Source organism: Pecten maximus, chromosome 3 (assembly GCF_902652985.1).
Source record: "Pecten maximus chromosome 3, xPecMax1.1, whole genome shotgun sequence".
In the NCBI taxonomy this organism is placed as follows: Eukaryota; Metazoa; Mollusca; class Bivalvia; order Pectinida; family Pectinidae; genus Pecten; species Pecten maximus.
Window position 1 is genome coordinate 35,073,254 of NC_047017.1, and position 15,007 is coordinate 35,088,260.

The 15,007-nt window shown below is 34.5% G+C and overlaps 1 protein-coding gene across 7 annotated transcripts in view; it reads right to left on the bottom strand.

The window, feature by feature from the left end:
• LOC117323996 (spectrin beta chain, non-erythrocytic 5-like) overlaps positions 1 to 15,007 on the bottom strand; it is a 119,855-nt gene that overhangs the window by 11,369 nt on the left and 93,479 nt on the right. For 4 of the 7 annotated variants that reach the window (XM_033879577.1, XM_033879576.1, XM_033879574.1 and 1 more), the window contains 12 exons: positions 14,725 to 14,916; positions 13,930 to 14,085; positions 13,374 to 13,591; positions 12,030 to 12,219; positions 11,803 to 11,901; positions 11,334 to 11,516; positions 10,992 to 11,105; positions 8,393 to 8,484; positions 7,470 to 8,059; positions 6,164 to 6,352; positions 4,345 to 4,410; positions 1,931 to 1,981 (listed from right to left, as the gene is read on the bottom strand). In XM_033879577.1, the coding sequence (XP_033735468.1) occupies positions 1,931 to 1,981; positions 4,345 to 4,410; positions 6,164 to 6,352; positions 7,470 to 8,059; positions 8,393 to 8,484; positions 10,992 to 11,105; positions 11,334 to 11,516; positions 11,803 to 11,901; positions 12,030 to 12,219; positions 13,374 to 13,591; positions 13,930 to 14,085; positions 14,725 to 14,916 (2,140 nt within the window). The remainder of the gene's footprint in view (positions 1 to 1,930; positions 1,982 to 4,344; positions 4,411 to 6,163; positions 6,353 to 7,469; positions 8,060 to 8,392; positions 8,485 to 10,991; positions 11,106 to 11,333; positions 11,517 to 11,802; positions 11,902 to 12,029; positions 12,220 to 13,373; positions 13,592 to 13,929; positions 14,086 to 14,724; positions 14,917 to 15,007) is intronic. The other 3 variants (XM_033879579.1, XM_033879578.1, XM_033879580.1) reach the window with 3 other exon arrangements.

Below are 15,007 nucleotides of genomic sequence, written 5' to 3' on the forward strand. Positions count from 1 at the left end.
GCAAGGAATCAAACAGAAAACACTATCCTATACAGAGATCTGTGAAAGAAATAGAGTGTAAAACAATCTAGCGTCCTAGACATCTGTATAAAGCATTACATAACAAACGAAACATCCATTGCAACACTGTGAAAGTAGTCCGTGTACAACGTAAACACCCATTTATAATATACCACCATGTATGATGTCCGTGTACAATGTTATCCAATTAGATGGAAGAGTAAGAGAACAATACATGTATTTTATACTAATTTTGAAGACACATACAGTTACCTGTAGCTATACAGATATATACTCTCAATACCTGACCACTACCCTGTCCTTGAACACTACATTGTCATAACTCTCAACAGTAGAGAGGTCTTAAATAGGCTCTGCCTGATGTCCAATACTTTTGTCATAAATGTTTATGTTAATAAAATTGTTTGGAATTGAAATTGAACAACAAACAACACTACAGTGATTAGTACACAAAATTACTAGCTTTTTACTAGTATTACCGATCCATTAGGCCCCTATGGTATGTAACAGCATACCATACAGCAGTGGATACCGTTTTACCAAATGTCCTGACCAATGCCACAGAAGCATTGCCGAGTAGAAGTAACGAGCTAATAAATTGGAATTTTTTGTTTCCTAGCAATGTTTTATCATATTTCCAGGTTACAGGTATACATGATCCTAAGTAATAAAGATGTGTAATTTCATTGGTAGTTTACATGTTCGACTTTCTGTATGACCTTGACCTTTATTAACGAAAAATCAAATCAGGTTCTGTTTGTGATCTTCATGCTGATCTACACATACATGTTACTATGATGATGGATAATTGTATGTGCCTATAATTTACAAAGAATAATACAAGATGATGGTTCTGAATTGGCATCATTTAAACTACTGTTTCCAAGTTTGTAAAAATGTGAATCCATGAGTACTACAATGACATTAAGCCACATTTGCAGATAGCTGTTAACATTCCTCTAGAATTAGTATTGATGGGGATGACAGTGTTGTAGAAAATCTGTAAAACAACACCATATAGTCACTCAATGTGTCAATCTCTCTCGTGTTCAAGATCGGTGTTATTTACATAAGCATCAAGCTGTCTTATCCTCACCTAGCAGACTTTCAGGCAGATATTTTTCTTACTAAGCCAGTTTTTATAATCATCATTTCCAATTATTAAGATGTATCTGACTTAGTAACCTGCGTAACAAACATCCGACATCACAATGGCTTATAGAAGCGTTTATTGAACATTGCCTAGTCTTTTTTTTCTACAGCAGAATGAAGAGGTTATCTCCTTTTAACATCTTCTGACTTCTAGAAAGCTTATACTATATGCAACGTCTACAAGTTAGTAAAAAGCTGCAATAAATCAATCTATATCAAATTAAAGAAGTCAACAGAAGAACAAAAAAAACAACAAGAAAAAATGATGACAAAATGGCACAGTGTAAAAAAAAAAAAAAAAAAAGCCAGAAGATTTGGGAAATCCCACACCTGTGTAGCCAGTTAGAGGAGCACCATTTCAGACACATTCAAAGAAGCATGCTCATGCCTTTCAAGTAGCAATGTAATTTTTCATGATTTTATTTCTTTTGTTCTACATTTTCATTTAAATATTTACATTCCATCTTAAGGCAGCAATTTTAAGTACTCATGAAATAAACTTTTCTTCCTTTGAAAATGAGGCTAAATTTTGAATTTCAATATTTGGCAAACATCATGCAAACCATTCCAGCAAATTTTAAGAAAACTCAACAAAATGCAATAAAATAAAATAAAGCCCTTAAACCTGCAAAAACAATACTAATTCCAACCAAAGAACTGCTTGAGCATTCTATATGAAGCAGTCTGAAACAGCCTTGTCTCCATAGCAATACAGCTCTGCACTCTCCAGGAAAGACAACTCTATACCATATGATACCTGTAAATATTGCCCTCAACTCTGAGTCTTCCAGCATGTCATCTTCTGCCCCTGGGTATAAAATCAGAATATTTACATGGTATGCTCATTAATTTATGAAAAAGATTTCTTTAAAGAAAGTAAACCAGCAAATATACCAAAAATTAATGAAAAAAGATGAAATGAAAAGAGAGAAAAAGCTTAAGCAACAGCCAAGAGAATGATTTTAAATACCGCTGTACATGGGAATGTGTTAAAATTAAGAAAAAAAAAGAATAAAACATAGCTAGTGATTTAGCATTTAAAAGTTCATTATCTTCTTGAATCCAATTAAGAGCTTGTTTTGAATATGATTATATTTAACTTTGCTCCACAACAAAATTAAACAGTATATTTTCATATAAATATAGCAGTATACACTTACAATGAGCAGCACTTTAGCTTAATGGCTATAATGACAGTTTGGTAAAACTTTGTCGCCAAACAGTTTACAGAAACTTGTTTCTAACAGTATTCTTTTAAAGTCAATTAATTAAAACAAGTGCTTTATAATCATACAGTTGAGGATTTTTCAGTACATATTGATGGATATTTGACCTAGACATCACAGTTATACTTGATGACATCTAGACAAATGGTGAATACTGTTAGAAAATATCTTCTTCAACCTGGTTTAGAAGAATGGTTTTTTTCAGAGTGACCAAGATCATTCTTGCCTACATACTGCAATATATATTGATCTTTGCAGAAGTATTTATGACTTGCAAAACCGATTAAATCAGAAGATTACTTGCTAGCATTCCAATGTTTAATTCATATTCAAATGTGTAAAACTTTACAAAATGTGTGGGTAACATCAGAGTGATTAGCTAATATAGCACCAAAGGAAAAGATATGACATTACAAAGTTAGATCCTCATAGTCCAAAGGTACGACAGATCACATACACACAAAAGTTTTCATGTGTCTGACCTCTACAAGACAGTCAAGGTCACCTGCTGATATCTGTACAATACCTATAGTATAAGGATGCTATATGTAACATCAATACTATCTTTTCCTCAAGGGCACTAGCTATCAGCTGTTAAATTTCTTCACAAATGTGAAACTTCATTATCATCTCCCAATAATAAATACGTTCATAAGTAGGATAGCTAGAAGTGTACGTCTTGACCGTTTATGAATGATATAAAGTTTTATGAGTTCTATGTTTGTGTTATATTCAGTGCGAGATTCTGGGAAGCTCAGTGGTTGTAGACATCTGGTATATAGGCAGCTTACAGACGGTACACAATTAACATCACAACATCCTACACTGGTACTAGGATGATCACAGAAGCAGCTTCAAGTTTGATTTCTCTCTGAATCATTGACAGCAGTAGGAACTAATTCTTATTGACACCCAAGGGTTTTAGATCTGCTCCCCATCTAATAATTTCCTTTTATGTGCTCCACATATATGACAACCTTTAATTATTATGTTCTAAATGCACAGACAGCAAAACCCTTGGGGGTTGGAGATAAAATCAGTGTAAGGTCAACTTATACAACTATGTCCTTGACCTTTCTAGAGATCATCTAATACACCTATGTCCTTGACCTTTCTAGATGTCATCTTATGCACCTATGTCCTTGACCTTTATAGAGGTCTTTTTATACACCTATGTCCTTGACCTTTATAGAGGTCATCTTATACACCTATGTCCTCGACCTTTATCAATTAATTAACATTAACCAGCTGCTTTATTCAATATTAGAAATAATCTCTGGTTTTACATTATTTCACTTTTATGATTCATATTGTTTGAGTTCTTCATTTATATTGTAAGTACATACAGTATCAGAATGTTAGGTACGTAAGTACATAGACATGACGGAGTATTTCCATGGAGATGTCCTGGTAAAATTAAACTGCTTAGCAACGATGAATGGACAAAACAAGGTAACGACACACAGTTTAGCGTATTACCTGTATCACTTCACCCTTATATGTGCTTCATCCTTAACCACAAACAAAATCTCAAGACTTTTGAATTTGCAGAGCTCAATATAAAATGTAGGTCATATAGGATAAAAGTTCTACATCCTAAAGTTAGATTTGATCAGGTAAATTCATTGCAGGTGTTGGTTTTTGGGTTGTGAGAAGGGAGATAACTCCTTTCCTTTATGACCAAACAAGATACCATTTGACACTAATTTTCAAAATGGTATCATACAAACTTCTCATTGTAAAATAAATAAACTGTTTTGATGCACATTCAGGGATGAAGTGTACAGCATAGCTTCTCTATCTTTAAGATGAATGCAGAGCTGTTGCCTGTGTGCCACACAGAAAACCTGGCTACACAAAGAGAAAAAAAACATGGCCAAGTGTAAAAAGCAGGGAAATGCCAAAAAAAAAAAAAATCTGGAGAATACAAGTTAATACAAGTCACCTCCATCGTCGTCCGCCTGATCAGAATTATGTATGAATTCCGAATCTGTGTGCATGGGCAACTGAGCTACAATAGCCATAAAGGAAAATATCATGAGTAATATAATTAAGATATGGGTAAATATGTGGTAGTTAACTGATACATAATGATTAAATATACAGTATAAATATATATGAGACAGGTTGAGACAGGTGATTAATCAATACATTTATACATGTACATACATGGCTATATTTAGACTACAGCATTCACCTATTGTCTGGGGTGTTTTTATTCATTAATGAATAATTCAAAATAGAACAGGATGTATATCATTACCTATAGCACAGGTATGTACATGTATACTGGTTTGCCTTTTGTGTGTGTATCAAACACTGCTAAAAGCATTAAAACTTTCATTAGCATTCAATGAGCATCACAGGGTTAATAAGCTTCAAACTGATACACATTTTACCTGGTAATAGTAGGTTATTAGGGACATCATCTAAATGTTTATTCCCCTATTTCATACAGCTATGTTGATTTCCCCTATTTCACACAGGTATGTCAATTTCCCCTATTTCATACAGGTATGTTAATTTCCCCTATTTCATACAGGTATGTTAATATCCCCTTTTTTCATACAGGTATGTTAGTCCCCCCCCCCCCCCCCCCCCCCCCATCTCAAACAGGTGTGTTAATTTTCACATCTCAAACAGGTATGTTAATTTTCCCCTATTTCATACAGATATGTCAATTTCCCCTATTTCATACAGGTATGTTGATTTTCCCTATTTCATACAGGTATGTTGATTTCCCCTACTTCATACATGTATGTCAATTTCACCTACTTCATACATGTATGTTAATTTTCCCCTTTTTCATACAGATATGTCAATTTCCCCTATTTCATACAGGTATGTCAATTTCTCCAACTCATACATGTATGTTGATTTCCCCTACTTCATACAGGTATGTTGATTTCCCCTACTTCATACATGTATGTCAATTTCCCCTATTTCATACAGGTATGTTAATTTTCCCCTTTTTCATACAGGTATGTTGATTTCCCCTACTTCATACATGTATGTCAATTTCCCCTATTTCATACAGGTATGTTAATTTTCCCCTTTTTCATACAGATATGTCAATTTCCCCTATTTCATACAGGTATGTCAATTTCCCCTATTTCATACAGGTATGTCAATTTCTCCTACTTCATACAGGTATGTTGATTTTCCCTATTTCATACAAGTATGTTGATTTCCCCTATTTCATACAGGTATGTCAATTTCTCCTACTTCATACAGGTATGTTGATTTTCCCTATTTCATACAAGTATGTTGATTTTCCCCTTTTTCATACAGATATGTCAATTTCCCCTATTTCATACAGGTATGTCAATTTCCCCTATTTCATACAGGTATGTTGATTTTCCCTATTTCATACAAGTATGTTGATTTTCCCCTATTTCATACAGATATGTCAATTTCCCCTATTTCATACAGGTATGTTGATTTCCCCTATTTCATACAGGTATGTCAATTTCTCCTACTTCATACAGGTATGTTGATTTCCCCTATTTCATACAGGTATGTTGATTTCCCCTAACCCCAGATTTCAAACCAGATTGCATGTCTTCAACAGTGATTTAATAGGCACACAAATTAGTAAGATAGATATACCAGGAGTATAGGCATGTATCAGATATAAGCAGGCATTCAGATGTTATATAGCTATTACAGGACCACAATAACCAGATAGGGAGTAACACTATTGGGGAAAGACTTTTATATCTAGATCTGGAATTTTGCATTCATCATTCTGGAATGTCCTTTACCTGCAAAATGGCTGACTTTAGACAGCCAATCATTCATTTCGCCCTGGTTCCCTGCCTCCAGTAAATATTCAGCACCATCTTTGAGTCGTAGTCGAAATACATTTTTCTTTTTGTGGTAGTCTCTGGCAGCTTCACAGTAAGCATTGTGTATGAATAGGGACGGAGCACAGGGCACTTTCTCCGCAGAAGCTGAAATACAGACAGGCAAGGTCATACAAGGTCATAAAGGCACAACAGATAAAAGTCCTAGAAGGCAGAGCTACATGAATGTCATGCTATAATCAGGCATGAGTACACAAGGTCATAAAACAATGAGGCAAGGTCACAAAACTGGTCATACTAGAGTCAAAATATCTATGTTGAACAAGTTACCATATAATGTAATGTAAAACGGTAATAACATAGAATAACAATTTCCTACAATGCATGGAATTTTATAATAAGGGGATATTCAACAAACAAATAAATTCAGGGTTGAACAAATTTGTAACATTACATATCTAACCATCTACATAGAGAATATGCAAAACAATCTCTCATGGTATCTTGACACAACAACAGAGTTTGAAGTTTCAAATGTGGTCTCTAAATACAGACAACTATTATCAGAAACAGTGTCACACAAGGTTGCATAAGTTGAAACTTCCACTACATACCGATGGGTTTTATATAATTATAAAATCAGATTCTGTAGTGTATGTACAACTCTTTTCGAAAATTCCCAAGCAGGTAACTGACTACATGAATATGAGACATATCTGTACAATAATGTACAATTATGTGAGTCATGATGTCTAACATAAACAGGTAATGGTTCAGTTTCTGAATATATTCACTATAATTATGACAAAGAACCATTATCTTATTCATTATATTAATACCTCTCGACTCTATCCTGTCACAATATTCATTTATGGTCGTGTGCTTTGGTTGTATACAGAGATGGTATCAACATGTCAAGACTAACAATTTTAGGAAAGATCCTGTACAGGATGTAGGGTTTTCTTTATATCTATACACACAACTGACATCAAGTTCAGCTCAAAAAGTATTCAACAAATTACCAAAACATAACAAAAAGGACTTGTTGACAACCGCCCTCCCTCATACATATCACACACACAAATACATACACTGAGTATCTCAATTTCTCTTTATAATCTATAACTGGCCACCATAAAGATTTCCAAATGTCAGCTTGTTCATTACAACATCAATTTTCAACAGATTCACACATTATAAACAGGATATACAACTTCATGGACTTTGATGTGACATATTGACAGTAATAAAGGAAATATCTTACCTTCCTTGTCTTTGAAAAATGCCATAATTTGTCCATATAATACAGTATACATAGATTTCCAGGACCGAATTGTGGCTTTTTTACCACCAGTTTGTAATTCCTGCTTGCGTTCTAAAAGTCCTTCAACTTCTGCAGGGGGTAAATTATCAGGAAGTTTATATTTTTCCTTAAAACTACGTGTTCGTCTTCGAAGATTAAAACTAGGAGTCCTCTTTTTCTTATCTTTGCCATCGTCCTTGAGAGCCTCGATACGTTTCTGTTTGGGGCTGAGCTGAGGCGACCTTCCAGGCATAGCCTGTTGGTCATTCACACCCAGCATCTCTGGAGGTGGGGCATCTGGCAGGGTTGGAGCGTCCAGCTCATCACTGTCATTTTGAACTATTCCCTCCCCTTGTCTAAATTCATAAGCTTTTTGTAGCACCGGCGGAGGGGAGCCTGCACCATCAGTACGAGCCTTGAAACTGATGGCTCGTCGTACCTCTTTTCCACTACTCTCCTTGTCCCCTTTCTTATCTCCCTTGTTTTTCTTTATACTATGTGAACGACCAATCAGATTCTTCACAGTGTTACGATCCAACTTGTCTCTGTCACTAGAATACATCAACAGATCATCATTTATTTCTAATGAAAATGTATTTTACAGTATGGCATCTAACCACCACCTTTTGATTCGATCATACTATATAGTAAAACAGTAGGACAACTTTATATTCACAAAGTTTTTTATGTATGTAAAATGAATACAATGTAGTTACAGTTCATTCATTCCATGTAATAGTGTCTCAATTATCATAACTCTGTCAAAGGGAGACCAATTTACAGAGTTTATATTAAATACTTCCAGGGTGAGAAAAATGAATTTCAGAACAAATTTTTGAAAATCTTCAAGAGCAACACATCCAACAACATCATAAAATACTTACGCGTCATCCTCGTCAGACGAAACATCGCCACTTTTCTGTCGTTTGAGGAGGACATCCCGCGCCTTCCTCTGCTCCTCCTCTCGTTTTCTTTCCTGTGATAAAAACGAATGTATATAGTATTCTGATTTAGGTTTATTCCAAACCACCATACAAAGGAGTCTGTTTATCAAGTTCTACACAAAAGCTAGCAGTTAGTTTGTATGATGAATTACTGAAAAGGCGATCATGTAAGTACCCCTGTATACTTACAGCAAAGCTTTACACAGCTGTAGATTAATAGAGGAAGAAGGGAGTCAGAAAGGGGTTTCAGAAACATGAACAAGAACTTGCGAAGCAAATTATGCTATTCAAGCTATCTTGTGAGAATTTAATGTCATTTTTCATGTTGAATTTCTTCAGATAAAATTGCTATATCAACAGAAAATCATTTGACTAGTCTAAGAGTAAAAACCAAAAAAATGTAAATTTTTATTTTTCAAATTTAAATGAAATCCATGCATAACTTGTTTCATATCTGTCTGAATCACTATGATAACAAAGCCTTCATGCAACATGACCACATTTAACACTAACTAAAAACACAAGAGTTTGTGTTCAAATTCTAAATCAATCAGCCCAAATGACTTGAGTATAGATAGCTAAGGTAAGAAATGGCATACCTATACCATTTGTCCTTCAATAAAGATTCTAACAATTTTTCTCTGTGTGAAAAATATAAACTTTTAAAATTGAATGGATTATAGTGTTTATTGTCAGTTAATACTGTATAACACTGAATTAATATTCAAACTCCACAAGATTTAAACATGTAATTGTCTCTGTGGCTTACACAAACTACGCTGTTAGACATGATTACTTTTCTCTCTCTGACAGTTAATACCTATACATTAAACACCAGAAACAGATTTAAGCTGTGACACTAAAAAATTCTGTTCTCTCTGACAGTTAATACCTATACATTAAACACCAGAAACAGATTTAAGCCGTAACACTAAAAAATTCTGTTCTCTCTGACAGTTAATACCCATACAAACATCAGAAACAGATTTTAGCCATAACACTAAAAATTTGTTCTCTCTGACAGTTAAGACCTATACAAACATCAGAAACAGATTTTAGCAGTAACACTAAGTTGACTTGCCACACTCGATGATGGTACATCAATGTTAAATAAAACGTGAATGAAAAGTCAATCTGAGTATGAACACATGGTAAAAATTAGCTTGATAACTTAAACGACATCATTCCAGCTAAAAGCTGAGTTTAGCAACAAAACAGGACAAGACAACAGTATTAAGCAGTAAAAATAAAATTGCAAAAACACTGATCAAGCAAAAAAACCAAACATACACTCTGCACAGTCTGCAAAAAAAGACATTTCATTGAATGACATTCAACAATTCTGATCATTTCAAAACTCTACGTTTATAGTTTATCCATAACAGAATCTCTTTTCTTTAATCATTATTGCATACAGAAGGGATTTAAATATTAAATTATTTCAAAAAATTCTTTTAAATTCACATAACTATATATTAAGGTAACATGAAAATTACCAAGAAGATTTCTTTTTATATTTTATTTTTACTTCTAATAAAGTCTTTACTTGAATATCTAATTATCCAATGCCAGTGACAATTTTTTTCAATAATAAAATGTTAATAAACACAATGCTAATCTATTATATAGAACACAGGCAAAAGATTCACCTTCAACTGTTAAGTTCCTAATTTGGTCAAGAAACTATTCTGTTACCTGGTCCTTTTAAATATATTGATTTCTTATTGAAAAATTATCAAATTTAAATTGCACAAGGCTAAGAGCCAGAATTATCTGTTATGGAAGGGTGGGAGGTATTTGTATTAAATTTTCATTGGTGATCAGGTAAACCCCAATTTTTCTGGTATTCCTTACACTCAATAGGTCTTGATATTTGCTGGGTGATGGGGTCTCTTAACTAGAAAATGTCTAAGAAATAAATGCCCCCCTTGGCCACTAGACACCCCAAAACCTCAGCAGTTCCTGAGATTAGCTAGTTACATTGCATCGCGACAGGACGGGACGAGACGGACATGAGTAACACTATATGCACTCCCATTTCATGGCGGCCGTACAAAAAGTAACTCTCCACTCCCACATAGATAATTTTGGAACAGCCCTAATGTATAAAGGTCTTATAGATATTAAATCACATTAAGGATATTAATTTATATCATAAAACAGTTTCATGAAGTTTCCTACTGATTATAACATATACATACTGAAGAATACACAAACAATATGCTGTGTGAATATAAGTAGCTATATATGTTTTCCAAGATCCATTCCGATAAGGTCAGATCCAATATCATCTACCATACTAATTCTAACTTACATAAAATTCAGCAGTTCAGGGATGGATCCACCAAGTGTTACTTAAAGACAGACAGGTGGACCGACGGACAGACAAAAACCAAACAGATATGCAACCAGATGTTACAGACATACATAATACAGACAGACAGGTCGGACACAAACCAGACAGACCACCAGGTATTACAAACAATCCACAACAGAAGTTACGACACCATCCACATTGAGTAGGAAACGCTCATTTTACCTCCATGATTCTATCCTGCTCGCGTTTTCTGATCTCCTCAAGTCTCTCCATCTCCCTTCTGGCATTCTCCTGTTCAATCTCCTGCTGCTTCTTGTCTAGGATTGCCTGTTCTAACTAGAAATGGAAAGAAGATGTGTCAGTAATAAGGGACACACTGCTTTATAGTGAATCATTGTTACACACAGAAACCGAGTTTTACATCTAACTACAGTCTCAACACTTTGAAAATTACTGGTGTGTAAAAGTCAAAGTGCAGGTAAACAATGAACATAAAGGTAAATTTTCCTAGAAACTTTGAGAACTTCTAACCACTGTATAACATAAATTCTCTCAGAATCTTACCTGTGTTCTACGACATATTCCTTTGAATTTTTCCGACTGAGCTTCAACAGTTTTCTCAAAGTCATCCTGTCGCCGTAGTAACTCCTCGACAGCCTGTATGTTGCTCCCATAATTCTTTTCCTTCATTAACGGCTCCCTGATAGTCATCCAGGCTTCTAACTGCTCCATCTCGTGTTTCAATTGCTGATAAAAGTACAAGGTCATAATTATTATCAAGGACAATCTAAAGCATGGCTATCTTTATACCTTTTTTAAACCTGCTATCTCCTCAACAAACTTTATTGACATAAAACACATACATCCTTCGACAGTTGGCTTAAAGTTGATATAGGTTTTCTCCATTCTAAGAAAATGTATTCTCATCAACTTCTGTTCTCATAGTTCTATTTCTCAGCCTTAAAACCATGTTAGATTTTGAAATAAACCAAGAAATCAAATAAATCATAATTATTACACAAGATCTACAAACCTGGGCCTCAAGGTTCTGGTCACAGATCCTTTTGTAGGTTTCAAATGTACTTAGTAATGCTTCCCAGGCCGAGTTTAGGTCTTTCACTTTCTCTTGAATCTGGAAAACATGTGGACATGTCAGATTTCAAATGTATCAATAAATTCATGTGCCTTTTAAATTCACAATATGTAGATTGTTATATTAGCATACTGAGAGAAACAAAACTGGAAACCCTGTGTACACACCTCGTCGGACAGAAAGTGACCATTTTGGATCATGACTTGTCCTGTCTCCCTGAAGGTGCTGACGACTTCCTCCCGACTATCTATCTCTGTCTTGTGTTCCTTACATAACGTGATCTTGGCTTCAGCCAGAGACAGATCTCGTGGATGTTCCTCTGATGTGATGATGGCGATCATTTCATTAATCCATGCTCTGTAAGGACAATAAATATTGTGTTGTTTCTTTGTTCATAGATTACTGTCCTCAAAATATTTGATTAGTATATCAATATACAAATCTTAAGGGTAAAATTCAATTATCAAGCTATAATTTCAAATTCTACAAATTAATTTCCTGTGTAAACAGTTCATGAGTGATGAAAAATATACATGTCATATAATCAGCCTACTTTTAAAGCATCTTCATTTGACCTTTTGGTGAAGTTCATCAAATTAGTAAGCTAACAAACATTCATCAGAAATAACATATAATACAATGTCCTCTACATAAATGTGTTTCCTGTATTATGTACAGTAAAATCCTAACGTATAATACAATGTCCTCTATATAAATGTGTTTCCTGTATTATGTACAGTACAGTAAAATCCTAACATATTAATACAATGTCCTCTATATAAATGTGTTTCCTGTATTATGTACAGTAAAATCCTAACATATTAATATAATGTCCTCTACATAAATATGTTTCCTGTATCATGTACAGTAAAATCCTAACATATTAATACAATGTCCCCTACATATAAATGTGTTTCCTGTATTATGTACAGTAAAATCCTAACATATTAATACAATGTCCTCTATATAAATGTGTTTCCTGTATTATGTACAGTAAAATCCTAACATATTAATACAATGTCCTCTATATAAATGTGTTTCCTGTATTATGTACAGTAAAATCCTAACATATTAACCCAATGTCCTCTATATAAATGTTTCCTGTATTATGTACAGTACAGTAGAATCCTAACATATAATACAATGTCCTCTATATAAATGTTTCCTGTATTATGTACAGTACAGTAAAATCCTAACATATTAATACAATGTCCTCTATATAAATGTGTTTCCTGTATTATGTACAGTAAAATCCTAACATATTAACCCAATGTCCTCTATATAAATGTGTTTCCTGTATTATGTACAGTAGAATCCTAACATATTAATACAATGTCCTCTATATAAATGTTTCCTGTATCATGTACAGTAAAATCCTAACATATTAATACAATTTTTCAAGCTAACTTACATGAGTTCCCTGTAATCTAACTTACATGAGTTCCCTGTAATCTAACTTACATGAGTTCCCTGTAATCTAACTTACATGAGTTCCCTGTAATCTAACTTACATGAGTTCCCTGTAATCGTTGAAGTAGACCTGAAGTTGGTCAGCCTGTTGTAACTTCTCCTTACGCAGTGTGGCCTTCTCCACAAGGTTGTTCCAGGACTGCACCATCTCCTCATGTTTCATGGCGATATGTTCCTGGGCATCTGGAAACTGACTGATCAGTCTCTCCGCCTCCTTGGTGATGGATTCCACCTGTTCACTGATGGCTGCAAGGTCACGCTGCACAGAAACAATGACATTATCAAGGTCAAAGTTATACATGGTTAATAATTGATCCGAACATTTATAATTGGTATTTATTCATTGATAATACAGTTTTCTGTTCTCATATCATAAACAACTTTTTGATTTTTACCTCCACAAAAAAAACCAGTTATTCTGTGATGTTTAATTTACAAAATCTAATTGTGATTTAGATACAGTTACAGATAATTTTATGAGTAACCTTCAAACTAACCTCAAGTCCTTCGTGTCTAAGACAATTTTATGAGTAACCTTCAAACTAACCTCAAGTCCTTCGTGTCTAAGATAATTTTATGCGTAACCTTCAAACTAACCTCAAGTCCTTCGTGTCTACTAAGTAGTGCGCGCACACTTTCCAGATCATGGCCGAATTCATCTTTGGTAACAAGCCCTTCCTTCTCCTGGATCCAGTCCAGTGTGTCATCTGCGTCCCTACCATACATGTGTACCTGCTTAGCAGCTGCTAGGGCCTGTGTGACAAAACATTGTTGTATACATACAGTTTAAATATTTCAACTGTTCTACAAGGTAACAATAATATCATACAACAATAACTTTGGTCTTAATACTCGGAGTTCTCCTACCGAAAGCTCACATTTACTAAATAAATCAACACAAGTTAGGACCACTATGAAAAGGAAAAATACAATATGACCTTAAACATTACGACCTTGCAGTAGATATCTCCCTGTAGACGTTTATATATAATGTGACCTTGAACATTGCGACCTTGCAGTAGATATCTTCCAGTAGACATTTATATACGTGACCTTGAACATTACATCCTTGCAGTAGATATCTTCCGGTAGACATTTATATATGTGACCTTGAACATTACAACCTTGCAGTAGATATCTCCCTGTAGACTGTTATATATAATATGACCTTGAACATTATGACCCAGCAGTAGATATCTCCCTGTAGACTGTTATATATAATGTGACCTTGAACATTATGACCTTGCAGTAGATATCTCCCTGTAGACTGTTATATATAATATGACCTTGAACATTACGATCTTGCAGTAGATATCTCCCTGTAGACTGTTATATATAATATAACCTTGAACATCACGACCCGGCAGTAGATACCTCCCTGTAGACACTTACATCTTGTCGAGCCTTAGTAACATCCTTTAATTCCAGCCACATCTGATTAATCTCCTCCAATCTCATCTTGATCTTCTCAGACTCAAAATGTTCTGCTTCAATCATGGTGGTTCCCATGGTTTCAACCTTTGTGATTCTCTCTTCGCTCGAGTTGAGGTCATGGATAAAGTCTTCAAACTTCTGCTGCAACATCTGTAGGAGGAGTGATAAGTCAATGGGTGTGTATGCTACATTTAAGTATAACCTCCAAAACTTTCGCTTCACAAAACTTTCTACAAACCTT